The sequence below is a fragment of the Capra hircus genome, chromosome 10 (assembly GCF_001704415.2).
Source record: "Capra hircus breed San Clemente chromosome 10, ASM170441v1, whole genome shotgun sequence".
Classification (NCBI taxonomy): Eukaryota; Metazoa; Chordata; class Mammalia; order Artiodactyla; family Bovidae; genus Capra; species Capra hircus.
Genome location: NC_030817.1, coordinates 81,271,434 through 81,291,842, shown reverse-complemented (window position 1 = coordinate 81,291,842; position 20,409 = coordinate 81,271,434). Strand labels below are relative to the sequence as shown.

Sequence of the window (20,409 nt, the reverse complement as noted above, 5' to 3'; positions counted from 1 at the left end):
TCAGGCAAAATACATGAAAAAATATTGCTCAGAAGAGGAAACATAAATGGCAAATGAATATTCAAAAGAAAAGCCAACCTTACTGGTAATTAGGGACTTGCACACTCAAACACGATGAGATGTCACTAGATTGGGAAAAATAAGAAAGTCTGATAATTGCAATCATTAGCAAGAATGTGGATTAACAGTAACTCATACCCTGCAGGTGGGAGTGTAAATTGTTAGAACTAGTTAAAACAACTTGGCATTATCTTGTAAAGTGAAGCTTAAGTCACCCTATGACTCAGTTCTTCCTCTCCTAGATGCAGAGCCTAGAGATGCCGCGACATATCTGTATCAGGAACCACAAATAAGAACATTTGTAGCAACGGTGTTGGTAATAGAGACAACTAGAAATGACTGAAATATCTGTCTCTAAAAGAACACATATGTCTATGGTGACATATTCAGATACTGGAATGCTGTACAGTGGTGAAGATGAGTGAACTACGCTCCGTGCATCAACAAGATCTCAAAATTACAATACTGAATGGAAAAAAACCCACAAACGACTAAAGAATACATACGGCAGGATGCCACTTATATAAAGTTCAAAATTTTACAGACACATTCAGTGGTGTACGTAAGTGGAAGCAGTATGGTCCACCCCTAATGCAGGCAATGAAAAGGTGAGTTATTTGTAAAGAAATTTTAAACAGTAATAAAAACAGACTCCATCTGCTGCTGCTTATCCTTATGCCTCAGCGATTCCGAACAATATTATTGATGAAACCCTCCTCCCCACAAAGACCACTACTTCCAGTCCCCACCCTTCCATCTTGGTACAGAACTGAGCACACTGTTTAGAGACATTTTATTTCTGCAGTAAAAAACAGTATCATGAATGGCAACGGGATGACTAAAGTTCATCTGAGTGGTTTATCTTGGAGAGCAAGACAGGGATACAGTTGGGGACCAGCAGATGCTTCCAAAGGTATGCCTTATGTTCTATTTTTTAAAACCAAGTGATTGGTGTATGGCTACTTATCACATTTTCAATATTAGGTATTTGTTATGGTTATATCTTCTTCTCTGTGTTATGAAATATTCCACCCTCAAGAGAAAATTGAAAATGCCACATCAGGGGGAGGGCCGGGACTGGAGGAGACTCACTGGATGCACTGGAAACTGCAAACTCAAGAAGCAATGAAAGGACCATGGTTGGCCAGAAAAGTTTGAGGAGTCATGTGGGAGGGATTGAATTGAGGGGAAGCCATGAGTACGGCGAGGCTTCCAGGAAGCAAGTGGGCAGAGAGGAGATGACCAGGGGCCCAAGGCACTGAGCCTGGGGAGAAAGGAGAGCTCTTCTGAGGCTGAACAGAAAGAGCAGTGAGAGGAAAGCAGGTCCTAAAAGCTGGAGTGGGCTGGGCAGCAGGACAAAACCGGCGGAGAGCCACCTTAGGTTTACCAGGGGACTGGGGAGGACCTCGTCTATACCGTGTTCTGTGCAGAAGCGGCGGGGGCCAGATCGCTGTGGAGGAGGCTCTGACTCAGAGGAAGGGAGATGAGGGTGGGGCGTCCAGACAGCTCTCAAGAAGTTTGGCTGACAGATGAGGAGCAGCAGCTGGGAAGAGACTCGGAGTTAAAGAGGGATTTTATTCGATTTTTTTAATGTGTTTTTTTTTTTTTAATCCCAGTCTGGTTTAACCCCACTAGGGCAGAGAGTGTCTTTGGGCAACTGGCAGCTGTAAGCACAGCAGGTGTCCGCTGGAGTCGAAGCAGGGGGTTCAGTGGCATTTCGAGGAGGGGCTGGCTAACTGCCCTGGTGGGGAGAAGTGTATCATTACTGACTGTTCAGAATTGCTGCTAGCTGGAGATGGTGAAAGGTAAGAGAAAGCAAACCACATTTAGTCATTTATATTCGGTTTTAAAATTTTTCTACAGACTGTGCACCCCTTCTTGCCTGCATGGACACACTGCTCCTGGCACTCAGCCCTTGGTACATGCCGCCAATGGGAGTGATCAGGTTTGAGTCTCCAGACCCCAGGTGTGCACCCTGGCTCCTTCACATTCTAGCCAACTGGTCTAGGCAGGTTCCCTCTTTGAGCCCCTGGACTCACTGTATTGAGGCCCTCCCTTAGTATATTTTTGAGGATGGAATGAGAGAACAGGAAAGCACCAAGTGCCCAGCATACAGTAGGTGCTTACTAAGTGTCCTTTTGTAGTCAGGGAACAGAGAAGATAGTGACTCATATTGCTCCAGCCCCTGGTGGAGAAGCAAGGCCCAGTGCAAGCCTGTGGTGGATCCTCGAGGGGCTGAGTGGAGGCAAGTATCCTGGCTCTACCCCTTGCAAGTTGGCTGGGTGTGTAGCTAATCTGTCCCACCCCCCAGTGGCTGTCTGTCTGCAAAGGCCTCACCATAGCCCCAGATACCAGGCCTGCATTTTGCCCTGCCCTCCTGGTGGGTCCCTGAGGACCCGTGGCCTCCTGGGCCGCAGGGGGCAGTTGTCATGGGGACACAGGGCCTGCTGCAGCTGCCTCCTTGGCAACGGGACTCCCAGGCCAGTTACCATGGCAACAGCATCTACTAGGCAATCACTGATGGGGATGGGGACGGATTCCCTGCCCTTTTCTGAGGACTTTCCCCTCTGGAGCGCGGGCAACACGGCAATCCTCCGCCACCACAGTGCAGCCCTGGGGAATTTGCTTTCCAGACTCAGATCGCTGCCTCTCTCCTACACTGCAAGGCACAACTCTGAGGGCCCTTGGGACCCTCTTCGGCGAGGGGTGGAGGAAGCAGCCCTGAGGGTCTTCTCAAAGGGTCTGGAGTCAGGCGCCCCCTCCGGTGCCCACAGTCGGGAGCACCAGGTCACACCCCCTTACAGTGAGGCCTCTCTGGTTCCCCAGCTCCCGCAAGGGCCCAGCAGCTGTGTTGCCTCCTTGGCTACGCTAACACGCAACCTTCTGCCCTAGCCATGACGCCCTCCTCCCAGCCTGGTAACCTTCTGCGACCCATCTGATCACGCTGAGATGCATCTCCCTCTTCAGGATCTCACTGGAGTTCCTGTGCGCACTGACCGTCCTTCTCCAGGCAGCACCAAGGAGTCCCGGGGACTCTGCAGCCCCCACAGCTGGGCTGGGAAGGACCTCAGTCAGGGTCTCACGCCTACACCAGCCAAGGACACACGCTTTCTCTCTCACCAGCCCACCAACAGTGCACACTTCTGTCCACAGCCAGACCTCACACTCTCACAGCTCTGCTCCCCGCCCCCTGCTCTTGGGGGCACAGTCTTGTGCGTACAAGCACACCTTGCTCTAGGGACAATGTCCCACTGCTCTCCACGGCCAGGCTCCTGAGGCTTCAGGATCCATGCTGTACCCCCCGTCCCTTGCCCCTAGAAGAAGGCAGCATCTGCTGGAATTTTTTTATTTAAATAAAATATACAACTCGGTGCATTTACCGTTTTCTGTTTTAAAAGTGGAAGATTTGAAAATTGCTTGTGAGAGATGGGGGATGGACCAGACCTGGCTTTCCCAGTCTCTGGAGTGGCTGGGCTGAGTCGGAGCTTTCATAAACTGCGTGTGTATCTGTGCCCCTGTGTGTGTGTGGAGGGTGGTGAGACCAAGTCCTGGTGGCAGGGAGGGTCCTCACTACTCATGGCCCCACACCCCCCACCCTACCCCTCCCCCCTCCCCACCCCCTGCCACCAGGATACAGTGCTGCCCTCCTTGTGGGGCATAGGTAGGTGCCAGACTTCTATGAGCAGCACTTACAGAAGATGCTGCTATGTGCAGCCCTAAAAACTCAAGGGGCCTTCTTCTGCCCAGCAGAGACCAAGGCCAGGTGGCTCTTCCGAAGACCCAGGATCCTTCCCCCTTTCCTTTCCTGGATTATTGCCTCACACCCCGTGACCCATCTATAGAGAAATTTTGTCCACGTTCCAGGACAAAGCCTGATCTCGCCAACATTCTGCCTTAAGAATGTGGAGGAGTGTTCCAGATGGGCAAGGGAACACCAGCCCCTCTCATTATTCAGGTCTTGGCAGCTGAACCTCTTCCCCCGCTTTAGGCAGTGGGTGTACCACTAACCATGGCTCTGAGCTGTTTTCACAATGGCCTCCACTTTGGACCTGCTCTGGCTCCTGGTTGCCTTCAGAATCCAAGTCAGTTCCCTTAGCCTGTCACATAAGGCTTCCTTCTGACCATAGCTTCTGGATCTCTTCCCAAAGCCCCTGACTCCACAACTCCACATCCACCTCAGTCATTTCCCCACTGTGCACCCCATCTGACCCCCTGCTCCCTCCTTCCCTCCCTCTAACTTTCCCACACCTGGAGGCCTGGCTCAAGCCCACCACTGGCCACACACCTTCCTTAGACCCTTAGAAAGTTCCAGCTACCTCCTGTGTCCTGAGATTGTAAGTCCTGGAGACAGCAGCCAAAGCTCCTTGGGATCTCACGAGAGCTCACTGGGGCAAGGTGCTGGGCACATGAGGGGGCAGAATAGACATGATTTACTGAGCACCTACTATGGTGTGTGCCAGGCGCTGGGCTGGGCATGTCACGTGTACTACAGTTCTCATCTGGCCCTCACAGGTCCTTGTGGGGTGGTACCACGAGCATTCCCATTTTACAGACGGCTCAGACAGAAAGCTCAGATAACTTGTTCCAAGTCACACAGCTAAGAAGTGGCAGGTCTGGGATTGAAATCCAGGTCTGATTACCTCCAAAATATGGTTTCTTCCCTCTATACCCTGCATGGTGTCAAATTCAGCTCCTCTCAACACAATTTTCTAATGAAAGGAACATCAGCTTTAGCCTAAGGTAGGCCTAGATTACAATCTCAGATCAGTCCCAGCTCTGCCACTTGCAATTATCCGATTCTGGAACGATGACTAACACTCGGTTTCCTCGTCTGTGAAATGGGAAGAATCAAAGCAGCTACACCTCCTTCAATTTGTAAAATTGAAGAAGTTAATGTGTGTAAAGTGCTAAACCAGTGCTTGGCACAGAGCAGACTCAATAAATAGAAGCTTCCCTCCCCTCCCATCCTACAGCTGGGAAAACTGAGGACTGCAGAGGTGATGGGATGTGCTTGAGGCCCTACAGGGTAGGAGAGGCATGGCCTGGAGTCTTCTGCTTCCATGAGGGGAGGTCGGGCTGGGGCTGAATTTGAGACCAGAGATGGGGAGAGAGGAGGCCTGCCAAGAGGCCCTGGGGTCTTCTTCCCTGAGGACTGGAGAAGATACTTCCCCCAGGCCCTGTGGTGCCCAGCCTGCGGGCCAAGGCAGGTTACTGGATGGAAGGTGACCTGGGTGTCCTGGCAACATGGGGTTAAACTAGATTGCATACACATGTGCACATGTGTGAGTGGCTATCTACATGGCTCTACAGAGCGCTACATAGCTATACATATACACATCTTACATACATATACATATACATCTTGCTAAATTTGCAGTAGAAAAAAATGCAAGACTCTGGACCCTGGCCCATTTGTCCCCAGGACTCAGGCAACTGAGGCTCCCTAGGAACAAACTCATGGGCAGCCCTTCCTGGAGGAACGGAGATGACTCCCAGCAGAGTGGGGCTCCAGGTTCACAGCTAAGGGCCTAGTGGTGGCTATTGCCCTAAAATGAATACAATGACCCGTCTGCGCTAGGAATCCCAAACATGGGTCATCCCCACCCCTGCCAAGCCCCAGAAACCCCACCTGCCTTCCTCTGGCTTTTACACTTGGGCCCTGCCTGCTCCCCTCCCCCCTCCCTCCCTCTAGTGCTGAGTATTAAAATAGTCTATAAAAGCAAGTGACCAAAAATCTATAGCTCTAAGAATACCTGGTTATTTTCTGCTGTCTTTTGTTTTTCTGGTGTGGATTTTTTAATGATAATTATTATTGTTATTGGTATATCTCCTAATCACAGTTAAACCTGAAGGAAGAAAGAAGGGAGAAAAAGAAATAAAAAGAGGAGAGGAGGAGGCAGGGGACGCAGCTCATAGGTTGGACGGCAGTTTGGAGCGCACCGGCTCAGACCTGGCCCCAGGTTCCCTCTGGGGAGCAGCAGTCAGAGGGGGGCCCCCAGAAGAGGTGGCTCTTGCCCCAAATAAAGAAAGAGGGGGTGGCAGAGAACCTGAGGATGTCTTCCGAGGCAGAGTGACGTGCTGGCCAGGGACGGCACCATAGGGCCTCCCGGGGAGACCGAGGCCCCCGCTGCCCCCGCTGCCCCCGCTGCCGCCCCCGCCTCTGGGAAAGAGCGGGAAGGCTGCCACCGACTCCCCAGAGGAGTGCGGGGAGGCTCTGCGGAGAGTCTGCGCCCCGTCCTGGGGGAGGGCCGGCTGAGAGGCTGAGATGAGCTTGAGGTCCTGGGTCAGGCGACCGGGGGTGAGGGGTGGCGTGCCCCGGCGCTGGGGGACCTGGGGCGGCGGGGGGCTGGATGCAGGGGGCAGGAGCAGGGATCCGTGGGAGCCGGAGGCCCGGGGCGGGGCACTTGGGAAAGTTCTTGGAGGGCCCGGGCTGTGGCCAGGAGGGCTGGGCCCCCCTCGGGGGGTGAAGGCGACAGGAGAAGCCCCCCCTGAGGCCCCTGCCACCAAGGACAGCCGCTCAGGCTGCCGCGGGGGTGTCTCTGGCGTGCTCGGCGGGCCGGCGGCCAGCCCGGGGGACAGCTCCCCGGGAGGCTGGCCCAGCTGCCCGGGGCTGGACGACGGGGACCTGGCCGAGGGCGGGGGCGGCAGGAAGGGCTCCGCGAGTCCCAGGCCTCCCCGGGCCCCCGGCAGCGGGGGCGGCGGCTGGCTGGTCTGCGGGGAGCGGGCGCCCGGCTGCAGCGGGGTGAGCAGGGGTGAGTCGGACGAGGACAGGGAGCCCCCCAGCGCCTTGTGGAAGTGGCCGAACCCGGCGGTGGCGGCGGCCGCGGCGGTGGAAGGAGTGGGCGCCGGGGAGGAGCCGCCGACCCCTGGCGGCGGGGAGGAGCTGGACGAGGGGAGGAGCGGGCTCAGGCCGGCCGGCGCGGAGAATCCAGCCAGTTGTTGGATGTGAAAGGAGGACGAAGACGGCGTGTCCACCTGGGACGGGCTGCTGGCGGGCGAGGCGGAGCCCAGCGCCGATGGGATCAGAGACTGCAGCCGCTTCAGGTGCCGGGGCGTCTGCCCGGCCCCGAGGCCGCCGAGCCCGGGCCCCGGGGGAGGCCGGAAGATGGCGGCCGGCAGGCGCGGGTGGTGGGTGAGGGCGATGGCCACGGAGGTGGTGGCGGCGGCGGCCTGCAGCGGCGCCTGGATCAGCGGGGTCCAGATGACCGGCGTGGGGGTCGGCGTGGCGGAGGCGGCGGCCTGGACACGATGCGCGCAGTGCGCCATCTCCCGGTCGTGCTGCACGATCTGCTGGATGATCTCGTTCTCCTGGTAGTTGAAGACGCCTGAGTTGAGGTCGTGCTGGACTTTGTGGAGGAGGATGGAGTTTTTCTTGCCTGGACCACCGAACGAGATCAGGCGCTTAGGCCGGGGTGGGAGCAGACAGAAGCCCGTTCCCCGCCCCCGCCTCCCTCCAGGCAGGCCGCTCACCGATGCGGTCCAGGCGGTCCAGCGCCACCGTCTCGAAGGCCCGCCGCATCATGGGGTACTCCTCCAGCACCTCGTTGAAGTTGTCCACGCTCAGCGAGTAGAGGCGGCAGTAGGTGTCAGCCCTCACGCTGGCTGTGCGCCGGCCCCGCGTCAGCAGGCAGATTTCTGCCAGGATATCAGGAGTCAGGGGGCTCCCAGCAGATTGCACAGAACCCCACCCCCACCCCGTCCCACCCTGACCTGGGCCCTGCTGTCTGGGACAGAAGCTTGACAGGCTCACAAGGCCCCATCCCCAGGCTGTGACCCTTTCGGATGCCAGCCTGCAACCAAATGGGTACCAGACTGACTTTCCCATCTCTGGAACCACCCCTGTATGAGGAAAGGGCAACCCACTCCAGTTTTCTTGCCTAGAAAACCCCATCATGGACAGAGGAGCCTGTTGGGCTACAGTCCATGGGGTTGAAAAGAGTCGGATAGCATGCGCCAGCCTCACAGACACCCACTCCCAGGCAGAGGCGTGAGGGTCTGTGATGTCATCCTTGGTGACTCCCCAACCCATTCCCCTGTCCCCCCCAGGACCCCTTAGCTGCCTCACCTCCAAAATAAGAGCCATCCGCCAGCTTGGTCTCTTTGTTGCCCTTGGTGAGCACGCTGACCACCCCGTGCTGAATGAAGTACATCTTCTTGCCAATGGTGCCTTCGCGGATGATGTAGTCCCCAGGCTGGAAGACCTCGAAGCGCAGCTTGGTCAGCATGGAGGTCACAAAGTTGGGATCCGCGTTGGCAAACAGCGGCATGGAGGCCACCAGCTTTCTGCAGTTAAAGTTGATGATCTCCTGCTCCCAAGATGGGGTGAATTGAGAAAGGGAGGCGGAGGTGAGGGAGACCGCCCGGCAGGAAGGCCCGGCTTCCCTCCCGGGCCACCGAGCTCACCTCCCGCAGCGGCTCGCTCAGCTCGCCCAGGATGCTCTCCTCGTCGAACATCTTGCCCTGGTAGCGGTGCTCGTAGTAGTCATGGATGCGCTGCCGGGTGTCAGGCGGGAGCTTGTGGAAGGACATGTACTGCTCCACCTGCTTGTACTGAGCGCCAGGAGAGAGAGTGTCACCGCCTGGCCAGCCGGTCTGGCCGCCCCAGCTGGCACCACGCTGTCTCGGCTGCTGGTGACCAGAGCCAGCATGGCTGCTGGGGGCCTTTTTGGCTGACCTTTGAGAGTGAGGGCCTCAGCGTGGGTGTGGCCCTGACTCTCAGCCACTTGGGGTAGAGGAGGGGCACTAGAGTATCCAGTCTTCACCATGTTGAGTACAATGATTCCTCTAAAGGTCAGTCTCCTCTGTGTCACACTGTGGACCAGGGCGGCCTCGTTCACAGACTCTAGAAGGAGCTGTTTCCCAGCAGTTGTAACAAACTGGCAGAGCAGCGGAATGGGCTGCGTTAGAGGTTTGGAGGGGTTGGAGACTGAAGGCAGGATGCCTGACCCATCGGGTGGGGCATGTATCCAACCGTGGCCTCCGGTCAGGCTGAGTCTTTGGTCAAAGAGCAACTCCAGCTGGGCCTACCAGCTGGAGGGAGGAGGGGCTGGGTAGAGAAGGGATGTTAAGTAAAGGTTTGGGGACGAGAGATTTGTGAACCTAACTGCCCAGGACTTAACCAACTGAGAAACGCTCCTGCCCCCCGCCCCTAGGGGTGATAGGTGGGTGCCGCTCCAGCCATCCCTGGATTGTGGGTGGAGAGTAGGGATCCTCAGGTGCATAGCTGGGACAGAAGGCACAATTAGGCAAAAAACAGATGTTCCCACAGGGGGATGTAAGGGAAGTCCCTGTACCCCAGGAACCATCAGAAATAGGATGTACTAGCACTTCAAAGAGGTGGGGACACAGAGCTGCGACCGAGCGATGACAAGAAGGAGGTGACGTTCCCTCAGGTTCTTCCAGGTGCCGTGACCCAGGCAGGGGCCAGCGGGGATGAATGAGAAGGAGCTGGTGACAGGGCAGCCGCTACCAGGCACCAAAGATGGCTCCCGGTTTCTGGCCTGGGCATCTGCACTACTGTATCCACTAAGACAGGCAAGAGGGGAGCTTGGAGTGGAGAAGGCTGGAGACTGTTCTCATTTTGGACATGATGAGGGTGAGGTCCAAAGAGGCAGCAAGTAGTGCAGGGCTTAAGAAGGAGCTGGGGGCTGATTATACCATCTCACTGCAGTGAGATGGACACAGAACATGGGGTAGGGATGCAGGGAGAGAGAGAAGCAGAGATTTGGGCCCACGCCACCAGGCACCCAGCGTGGGATGACTGAGAAGATGAGCCAGCCAAGGAGAGTGGGGAAAAGGGCAGAGAGCACGCGGTCGTGCAAACAAGTACGAAGCCCAGCAGGGAGTCATAACTGTCAGAGGCCAAGCAAGACAAGGACCCCACAGGACCCGCTGGCTTTAGCAACACAGAGGGCAGAGGTGACCTCAGACTCAGTAGGCTGAGAGAAGGGCAGATTCAGCAGCCACAAACAATGCAAGTTGGTTGGATGGTGCGTTGGTTGTTTTAGGAATTTGTCCATGAGAAAGAGGCAGAGAGCAGAAAAGATAGCAGCCAAAGCCAAATGATGATGGATGGACAGACATTTTTAAGAAGGGAGAGATGGAGCAAGCGTCAGTGCTGATGGGAGGGCCCTGGAGAGGAGGAGGCCTGAAGGGACTACAGATGCGGCGTAGGGGGCCAGGTGGGAAAGGGGCCCTCAGGCAAGAGACACAGGCCCCCATTACAGCAGGAGGAAAGGGGTACAGATAAAAGACATTAGAAGTGTTTAAAGGCTGGGAGCTGAGCGTCACCTAAGAGGAGTTCCCCCCCACCCGTCGCCCACCCAGGGAGCCCCCATCAGAGGGGGCTGGACCCACAGAAGCCCGGTGCCCATCAGCCTGTGCTCCCTGTGGGAAGGAGCGACGGGCAGGTTCTCCTAAGGAGCCCAGGGTGGACCCCAGGGTTCCGCCCTACCTTCTCCTGGTACTGGCGCCTGGAGGAGTCCAGGGACTGGATGAGGGCGGTGGCATGGCCGATGAACATGGCGTAGCAGGTGGCACCCACAATCATGCTGAGCATGGTGAGCCAGACGTCCGACATGCCCACCGGGGCCTGCCGGCCATACCCGATGCACAGCATATGGCTCATGGCCTTGAAGAGGGCGTAGGAGTACTGCTTTCCCCAGGAGTTGTTCTGAGGACAGATGCACAGGTGGGCAGATGGGGAAAGGGGTAGGCCAAGGAGAGGCAGGCCCTTCTCTCCAGCACCTAGAAAAGCCACACCCCTCCCCCCAGCCTAACTCCCAGCGGCTGGGGCCCAGGCTCCCAATCTTGCTGTCAGCTGAAAACCTTGGTTGAGGAGAGAGGAGGCTCACACTGGCAGCCGGGGTGACCAAGTGAATCCCTCACCGAGGCTATTCTCTGGCAAGGCAGGGAGGGCACGGCTTAGACCAGAAGTCCCAGCAAAGGGATGGGCTCAGCCTAGCCCCTGGCTGATGTCTTAGCCCCTGGGGCAGCCTGGAGTCTCCCCAGTAGCCAGGGCTCCGGGCTGGGCCACCCCGCTGTCCTGCACTTGCTGAAGCAGCTCCATCCCCCCAACCAAGCTACTGCCAAGTGAAGCCCATTTCCCCACTGACCTCAATTATAAAACCAGATATGCTTCCCCTGGGGGGACAAGCTCGGGCAGACTGAGCCAAAAGCGCTGTCCTCATTTTGGGTGAGCAAAGTTAAAGAGCTGCCACGCTAAGGTGCCTCCTGTGTGAACCCAGCCTGCATCCAGCAGGGCTGCGCCGCTGGTTACCCTCCCCCACCCCAAAGGTGAATGGTCCGAAACCCACACAATGCTGGGGGCGGGAGGACAGAGAAAGGGAGCGAGGCTCCTGGCTATTTTTGTCTGCAAAGCCAGTCGGTGTCTCAAGGAAGGCTCAGTGTGGGGACACTGGGCTTGGAAGGGCCACCTCCTAAATTTAGTGCATGTGTGGGCCCGTCACCCACACAAGGAGCAGAGTAAACTGCCCCAAATGAGCAGGCCACCAGGTGGTGACACTCCACCTCCCAGTGCTCTCTGCCCACAAGGCGGGTGCATTAGCCTTGACGTGGAAATCAACCCTCATACACGACCCCCCAGACTCTTGCCCAGAGCCCTAAGCACTTCTGAGGTCACCAAGAGGTCACCAAGATTGTTTCCAGCACCTGGAGGAAGGCACAGGAGCTGCCAAGTTCAAGGTCACTTGGACCATCCTGGACAGAGCTGAGCTAGTCTTGGGGTTCTCAGTTCAGACAAGGGTGGGAGGTCTGCAGGGATGATCTTCAAGGGTGGAGGGGCCCTGGGCTCCCGGCCTGGGGGACAGGGTTGGGGGGGCAGCCCCCACTTGCCTCCAACCAGGGCTTCCGGCCTTACTGCTGAGCCTCTGGGGACCCGGAAATTCAATCCATATGGCCAATTCATTTACACTTAGCTCATCAAAAGGCTGTTTTGTAAAGGCCTGTTTGATGCTGAAAGATGCCTCAGGGTCTCTTTCACCTCTTTCAAAGCCAGTTTTCCCACCCCTGGGGTCCCTAGAGACCAAACCAAACTAACTGGGATTGAGAGGAGAAGGTAAGGGTTCCCAGAGCCAGAGAAAGGCTCACAGGTCCAGGGGATCCTCCACCCTGCCTGGAGCTCACCCTGCCCCATGGCTCCTCTCACCCACCCACAGGGTTGGAGGGGGAGGGAGATCAGGCTCCATCTAACCTGCTTTCTCTGCTCAGGACCCCCATGTGTGACCAGAGTGTGCGTCTGTGGGGCAGGGAATGGAGGTTGGGTGAGAAGGGGCAAGGGGGCAGAAAGGCAGCCCTGGGCTGCTGCTGGAGCAGAAAGTGGCAGCCACGTGGGATCTGGGGTTCTGTGTGGGCTGCCCACGGTGCCCCTCCCCGGCTTCTCTTTCCTAGGCCTTTAAAGGTTGTTCTGCCCCTGGGAGCAGACGTGTAAGAGGGCAGGAGCCACCAGGCCGGCCTTCTCACACCTGGTATAATCTGAGGGAGGTCTGGTCTTGGTCTCCCTGATGCAGTCGGGGTCCCCGGTGGAGGCTGTAAGGTGGCAGAAGCAGCGGCAGGGAGGCGGGGGCGCCGCCCTAACCAGCACTCAGTGGAAGGTCCTACATGCCGGGACTCAAGGGCCCCTCACGGGGCCTGCTCTGGCTGGGGCACCGTCCTCAGTCCCCCGCACAGCCGGGCCAGCGCTCACCACCATATTGTTGATGGACACCCAGCAGTCGTCGGGGAAGTCCTGCAGCATGGGCACCAGGAACTGCAGACAGCCATCCCAGTGGCAGAGCAGCAGCATCATCCCGATGAGGTTGACGATGCGCACCACAGCACTCGCCAGGTCGTAGGTCATGTGGAAGATCTGCGGGCGGAGGGGAGAGAGTGGCCCGCCGGGCAGTTGCGGGGCTGGGGGGGCTGGCCTGCTCCCGGACTTGGCAGATCCAGCAGCTGCTTGCAGCCCGCCGCTGCTCTGCACACATGGGGCAGTGCGCCCAGCTTAGTGCATGCCCCAGCCGTGGCGAGGAGAGAAGGCATCAGGCCAGGCACTAGGAGAAGCAGCCTGCAGGCGGCGGGGCCCCAGAGGGATGCCATCTGAGATCCGCATGGATGCCGAGCACCTCCCATGGGGCGTCCAGCCGCCCAGGCCAGACACATGAAGGGAGGGCCTGCGGGGTCCATGAGGCCCAAAGTGGGCAGAGAAGCTGCTTCCTTAGCTCGCATGGGCTCTGAGGATAACACGCAGAAGAGCCAGCCCGCCAGAGGCTTCTCAGGGGACCACCGTGTGTGGTCAGGCCAGGCAAATGGTGTTTGCCGTCACTAGTCTCTCAGTAGACCCCAGGGAAAGCGGGCTCTGCCTAAGGCAGCCATGGAACTGAGGGGGAGCGGTATCGACACACAGGCTCCAAGTTCCCACAGTCCTTGATCCCAGACCCCACTCCTGCCCACTTCCTAGCTGTGTGACCTTGAGAAAGTCCCTGAGCCTCTCTGATCCTTTTTGCCTCATCTGGAAAATGCAATATAACTTCTTAACTTTGAGTGGGTTGTCAAAAAGATTAAATTATACATATAAAGTGCTTAGTACTAGGTATGGAAGTTTTCAATAAATTGCAAACCATTATTAATTGATAAGTTGTTAATAATTAATCCTTCTGATGAGTTAATATGTATGAGAAGTAATGCTCTCCTGTACAGTTTAATAAAATACAGCAGCCTCAACCCCAGCCCACCTCAGCCCCCAGAGGGGCCCCAGGCCATCCCCAGGTGGATGGCCACCCATCCATCTCTATTCCTGTGGCTCCAAAGTGGGGGGCTGAAGTGTGCTGAAGTGTGGCTGGGCAGGCCTGAGGGGCACATTCCAGCTCCCCTGCCCCATCCCCGCCTCCCAGAGCTGCCTCTTGGCCCAGTTTCAGCAGGGGTCAACCTGGACAGGACGGAGAGGGGACAGAGGTGGGAGCGAGTCTAGAGGGAAGCTTCTGGAAGTTCTGACTTTGCCTCTGGCCTGGGAGACTTTGGGGGTGTCCCCACCCAGAGTTCTGGTCCCTCCATATGAGTCCCAGGTAGACAGCCTTCCTGGAGAGGGGCTTTGGGCAAAAACTGTAGACTTGTCAAGTGCCATAGAGAGCTAGCTTAAGTCCATTTCAGATGGCGGAAACTGAGACCTCAAGAAACAGACTCTGGATGTGTCAGCCCCTGGCTAGTGGTCTTTTAGTAACAGCCCCATCGCTGGTGGCAGGATATTCTGACACTTGAGACCTCAGTTTCGCTTTCTTTCTTTAAAACCATTACTGTCATTTGCGGCTGTGGTGGCTCTTCGCTGCTGGGGCTTTTCCCTCTAGTTGCGACGAGCGGGGCTGCGGCGCTCGGGCTTCTTGCTGCAGCGGCTTCCCTCGTTGCGCAGCACAGGCCCCAGGCGCACGGGTTCCGGCCGCTGCAGGGCACAGGCTCGGGGGTTGTGGTGCCCGTATCTTTCCAGACCAGGGATCGAACCTGTGTCTGCTGCATTGGCAGGTGGATGCTTTACCACTGAGCTACCAGGGAAGCCTCTTAGTTTCCCCTTCTGAAATGTGGGCTTAGCCTGGGTCTTGGTCTGGAAAAACCGAAGATGAATATGTCTTGTCCATCACCCCCTGGGTTGTGCCCACCTGTGGACCCCTTAGTAGCATGACTCTGGGTGTACCAGCTGAAAAGACGAAACAGACCTTGGACAGTTTCATGAACGATGGCAGCTCTAGCTTGTCCCGTCACCCCTTACATCCCTGGGGCAGAGGGACAGTAACAGTGTACCTGCCGGGAGGCAGCCAGTCCCTCATTCATCATCTCTTTCAAACTCACAACAACACTTTGCTGAAGATGTTGTTAACCCATTTACACCCAGGCTCAGAGAAGTGAAGGGACTTGCCCTCAATCATGGCGGCAACAGAAGAGGCAGATTGGAACCCAGGGCTACCTGTAAATTCTTAGACTGGTCCCGGGCAGAAAGGGTGGTTTTTAGTATCTCCATTTTGTAAATAAAGTGAAAGTGTTAGTCGCTCAGTTGTGTATGACTTTTTGTGACCTCATGGACTGTAGCCCCCCAGACTCCTCTGTCCATGGGATTTCCCCAGCAAGAATATTGGAGCGAGTTACCACTCCATTCTCCAGCAGATTTTCCTGAGACAGAGGATTGAACTCAGGTCTCCTGTATTGCAAGCACATTCTTAACCATCTGAGCCCCCAGGGAAGCCCTACAATTCAAACCCAAAGTGACCAAGTGATATGGCCAGATCCACACTGCAAGCTGGACCTCAGGTGCTTCATCTTGGAAGCCTGGCACACAGTGTAATACCGCAGACAGAGCTGTGTGCCCAGCAGCTTAGCCCCACTGGGGCCCATAATCCAGCCCCAGGGCTGTCAGCATGCTGCTGCCTGGCTAAGCTGACACATCTCTGTGTAAGCAGAGCTGGGCACTAGAGACCAGGCAGGGCAGGCAGCTCCTGAGGACCAGCGCCCCAGCTGCAGCTCCAAGGGAATATTCCACTTATGTCTCGTCAGTACCTGCTTAGGTAAACTCAGTAGCTCCATGACCTTGGACTCACTAACTTTCACAGTCTTGGTTGACAGGGGTGACACCAGCTCCCCTGCTCTGGGGGGATGGGGAGGGTGAGTGACATGGAACCACCTAGTCTCAGAGATGGCTAGCATCTGTTCTCACCTCCCACCACCACTCAACTTCCCCTCAACTACAATAAAGCTATACATCTGCCCCCACTTCCAAGGGTTGTTCAAGAAATTAAACTGGCTAAGAAAGTGCTCTGGGCCATACAGAAACACATAGGAGGTGGAGTGGGAGAGAATCATTATTATTAAGTTCCTTCATTTCCAACTCTTATGTACTGAATGTTTGTCTCTCCAAAATCCATACATTGAAGCCCTAAGCCTCAAATGTGATGGTATTAGGAAGTGGAGCCTTTGGGAGACAATTTGGTCATAAGGGTGGGGTCTCCATGAATGGAATTAGTGCCTTTTTAAGAAGAGACATCTGAAACAATATATGGCTGCCTGAGGACACAGAAAGAGGATGGTTATCTACAAACCAGGAAGTGGGCCCTTACCACAACTTGACTACAACAGCATTCTAATATCCTTTTTGCCTCCAGAACTGTGAAAAATAAATATTTGTTGTCTAAGCCCATCAGCCTGTGGTATCTTGTGCTAATAGCCTGAACCATATACTGCACACTTAAGCTTTGGACCAGTTTTAAAAAACATCCCAGACTCTACAGCCTATGATAATGGCTTCTTCCTATGTCTTACTTTGGGTCTTAAAGACCAGATCAAGGTTGGCACATTTTAATGCAATGTCTTTCCTTTTTCTATCATCCTTGTTTTTCTTTTCTTTGTAACTAATTTTCTTCCAAGATCAGATCCCTGTCTAATCTTGCCTTTATCATGATCTCAGCAATGAGTGTGCAGAACAAGTGGCAGGGTCTCCGGAACTGAAAGTGCTTAAGTGACAAAGGTGAAGGTGAGGAAGACAGTGATGGGGACGATAGGGGTCAGAGGTGCCATGAGGGTACACAGTGGCATTTGAAAAAGGCCCCACTCTGGGCTTCTCTGGTGGCTCAGACAGTAAGGAATCTGCCTGCAATGCAGGAGACCCAGGTTTGATCCCTGGGTTGAGAAGATCCCCTGGAGAAGGAATGGCTACCCACTCCAGTTTTCTTGCCTGGAAAGTTCCATGGGCAGAGGAGCCTGGCAGGCTACAGTCCATGGGGTCGCAAAGAGTCAGACGCGACTGAGCAGCTGAGCATGCGTACTGAGCAGACGCAGCCCACAAGGAACTTGCCTTTGGAGGAGGGAAAATGTGCTTTTTCCTTCACGCGGCACAGACTCACATATCCTCACAAGGGAGTGTGGTGGTGGTGATGGTGGCAGTGTGCCCGTATTGGCTGAAGGGTGCAGGTGCTAGGAGCTCCAGTCGGGGTGGGTGGTGAGAGTTTTGGTGGTGTGAGGGGTACCGTGGATGGCTCTCACACACTAAGCCAGGGGCACCGACATGCAAAGTCTGAGCTTTCTGCAAAGAGCTGGGGGGGCACTTCCATTCAGTCTAAGAGGAGACCCCAGATAGTGGACACTCCCCCCTCCCCCAACACTCCACAGCACCCAGGTGTGGTTCCTGAGAGCAAGGCTGAACGTTGCTGGGAGAGGTTGCTAAACACTCGTGTGTCCCCACTGTGAGCTGGGCCACAGGCCACCTGCAAGTCAGCTGCACTGTGCAAATATTTGTCTTGCTCTTTATACCTCATTAAAACCCCCTTTTATGATGTTAGTTCTGACTCCAGGGGTTGAGTATCTTCATTTTGAGGGCCCCACAAGGCTTGCCAGGCAGGTGGCCTGGGCAGTTCCCTCTCCAAGCCTAGCATGGCACTCAAGGGATGCTCCTACTCCTGCTTCCTTCTGCATCTTCTGGACCACACGGCAGCATGGGTCTCCCACCGCCTCCCACAGTGGACAAGTGCCTTCTCTGCTCTGAACCTCAGTTTCCTCATGCCAGCTCCCAGGGCTGTCTTGGGGATCAGCTGGCACACAGGAGGTACTCAGCACATGGTAATTCCATTCCTCCCGTCTTTTTCCCAGCCCTCAAAACAAAAAGCTGATTTCCTCAGTCCTAGGGAGAGACCAGAAACTGGAGTTTCTGCCAAGGCCTCTTCTTGGTTGAGTTTCCTCCCAAGACTCATTTCCTCCTAGGGAAGAGGAAAAACCTTCTCCTTGTGTCTCTGGAACAAGTGACCACATTAAGGACAGCAGTCCAGGGCTGGAGAGAGTGGTTGATGTGTGTGTTTCCTGGGTACCAAAAGGAGGTGGCTGAGCTGAGCATCACGCTAGGTCCCTTCCTGGGGCCGGTAGAGAGGACCCATTCCCACCCCCCAGAACCATGCCTCTGGGTCATCCTGAACTCCCAATTCTGAGAGAGGTAGAAAAATTGAGCCCCAAAAGGAGAAGAAACTTATCAGGGTTTACACAGCCGCCCCAGCCTGACCTTCTGCCTCCAGCCCCTCCCACCACTCCAAGATGCTGCTGAGGGAAAGAAGAGGCTTCTGGGATGGGTCACTGGGGTGCTGGGCCCTGCAGGGGAACATCTGAAGGGGGGTAACCATGGTTTCTAACAATAGCCTCCGTGCCTATAACAAGCTCTCACCTCAGAGGGAGGGAAGAGGCTTGGCTGGGAGAGGTTTGGGAGGAGGATGCTGACCTAGATCACCCAGGATGGAGGCAGAGGCTGGCATCCTCTGAGACAATCGCCTACGCCTGCCAAGACCCTCCACCTGCCCTGACTCCTAAGAGCGGCTACACTAACATTCAGGACCTCCGGATAGGAGGTTGGCCTGGGCTGGGCTGGGCTGGGGGAGGGATCTGAAGGCTGAGGGTTGGGAACCCAGCCTCTCAGCAGCTTTTCCCTCCCCACAGGAGGCCAACTCCCCAGCCCCTACCCAGGGCCAGGACCGTGTCCTCAGGACGACCAGCTAACGTGATCCTTGCTGAGGAAGGTTGGAGGGGGACTGAGGCCCAGCCTCCGAGAACATCAGAGCACATGTGACAGGTGGGGAAACTGAAGCCCAAAGAAGGGAAGAGATTCATGTGAGTTACAGTCCGAGGAGGAGACAGAGCCGAGTCTTCCCTGTGAAATACCTCCTTCCCCAGTTCAGCCTGAGACTGGAGGCCTCAGAGGGTCTCCCTGTGGCTTCCTCCCAGCCAAAGTGAAACTGGGAAAAGCCCCAGGATGTGGGTAGGCTACTGAGAATCTGGAATCAGGGCTCCCGGGGCCAGCTGGGAAACCCCAATCCAATCCCAGGGGTTCAGTGGGAGCCCTTGGCTAGACAGCGTGCCTGGCAGCCACCAACTCAAAGTAATTTCCTTCCCAGCTGTCGTCAAGATAAGGGTGTGTGTGTGGACGGGCAGGGGGAGGGAGTCTTCCATCTGGCCTCCCAGGATCTCCCTTCCTGCCCATGAGAGGGGGTAACATTGTCCAGTTCCAGCCCCGACCTGGGGCCTTTGTCCAGGGTGAGAGCCTGCCTGGCCAGTTTTGGGGAGCCCAGAGGGGAAACAGGCCAGAGGGGTAGTGGGGACACTGAAGGGTGTGCTTAGGGCCTATCCATGGGCCCACCCTGCCCAGCCACTGGCAACTCAGCCAGCTCTCCCCAGGATACACGGTACCCAGGGCCCAGGCATACATGAGGAGCGAGGTTCGCCCCCAGGGGTCTGGGGCCTGGAGACATGCACTGATGTCAGAGAAGGGAAAGAGCGACGCCTCTGCTTTATTTTCCCCCATAGTCCACACCATGTGGAATCTTAGTTCCCTGACCAGGGGTCGAACCACACCTGCTGCATCTCTGCACTGGGAGTGTAGGATTTTAACTACTGGGCCGCCAGGGAAGTCCTGACTCCTCTGCTTTTAATCCGCAGACTAGCGGTAATTTCAAGACACACAGAACTTCTGGGGTTTCTTGGGGACTGAGGGGCCCCACATGGTTCTGAATTTCCACCTGGGACAGAAACCAAGAGACAAGCCCATCAGGGCATTCCAGGAGGTTCACCTCCATCTTCCCTTGGCAGCCACTCAGGGATGCCCTGGCCACCACTACCCTGACCCCCACAGGCACTGTCCCCTCTTAGCCCTGAGTTCAGAGCCACACGCTAACCCCTCTCTGCACCATGTCCCCCAAGTTCCTCAAACCCAAACTGTCCCAAAGAACTCACCCCATGCTCCTCCCCTCCACTGCCTACATCCCCCGCCTGAGCAGAGAGTCTCTCCCAACAGAGGGAGTGGTAACAGACCCAGTCAGCCTCCTTTCAGGCTACCTGAGAACTTGGGAAGGGCAGGAAACCAGAGTCGTGAGATCTGGGTCAAAATCCTGCCACTGGGGCGGCTGACCCCTTCACCCTCAGTTTCCTCTGACAAATATGGATAATAAATCCCACCCTGCTGACCTTGTCAGCCAGGTGTGAGGAACCAATGAAACCATGGACAGAAAGTATTTGAGAAGAGTAAACACCCCATAGAAACAGGAGGGTTACAAGAAAATTGAGGGGGGAGGGGCTTTATTAAACAGTTCTCTGCACCTGGCTTCACACCAAGGGTTTTGCAAACATTATCTCTTTTAATCCTCACAACAATCCACTGAGGAAGGTATGACTTACTCCCACTTTGCAGAGAAGAGACTGAGGCTCAGGGGTAAGGTTGCCTCTCAGTCAGTCAGCCAGGATTTTAATTCAGCTCTCACATGTGTCATCCTAACCCCAAAGCCCACACGCGTTTCAGCACACTCTGCAGGGACGTGGACCACACTGCTGGGAGCCAAAAGTGCT

General features: G+C 55.9%; 1 protein-coding gene across 1 annotated transcript in view; it reads right to left on the bottom strand.

The window, feature by feature from the left end:
* Positions 3,688 to 20,409, bottom strand: part of HCN4 (hyperpolarization activated cyclic nucleotide gated potassium channel 4) — a 44,963-nt gene continuing 28,241 nt past the window's right edge. The window contains exons 3-8 of the mRNA XM_018054666.1: positions 12,764 to 12,925; positions 10,514 to 10,732; positions 8,464 to 8,610; positions 8,126 to 8,366; positions 7,531 to 7,695; positions 3,688 to 7,436 (exon numbers count right to left, since the gene is read on the bottom strand). Coding sequence (XP_017910155.1) covers positions 5,971 to 7,436; positions 7,531 to 7,695; positions 8,126 to 8,366; positions 8,464 to 8,610; positions 10,514 to 10,732; positions 12,764 to 12,925 — 2,400 coding nt within the window. The 3' untranslated portion in view covers positions 3,688 to 5,970. The remainder of the gene's footprint in view (positions 7,437 to 7,530; positions 7,696 to 8,125; positions 8,367 to 8,463; positions 8,611 to 10,513; positions 10,733 to 12,763; positions 12,926 to 20,409) is intronic.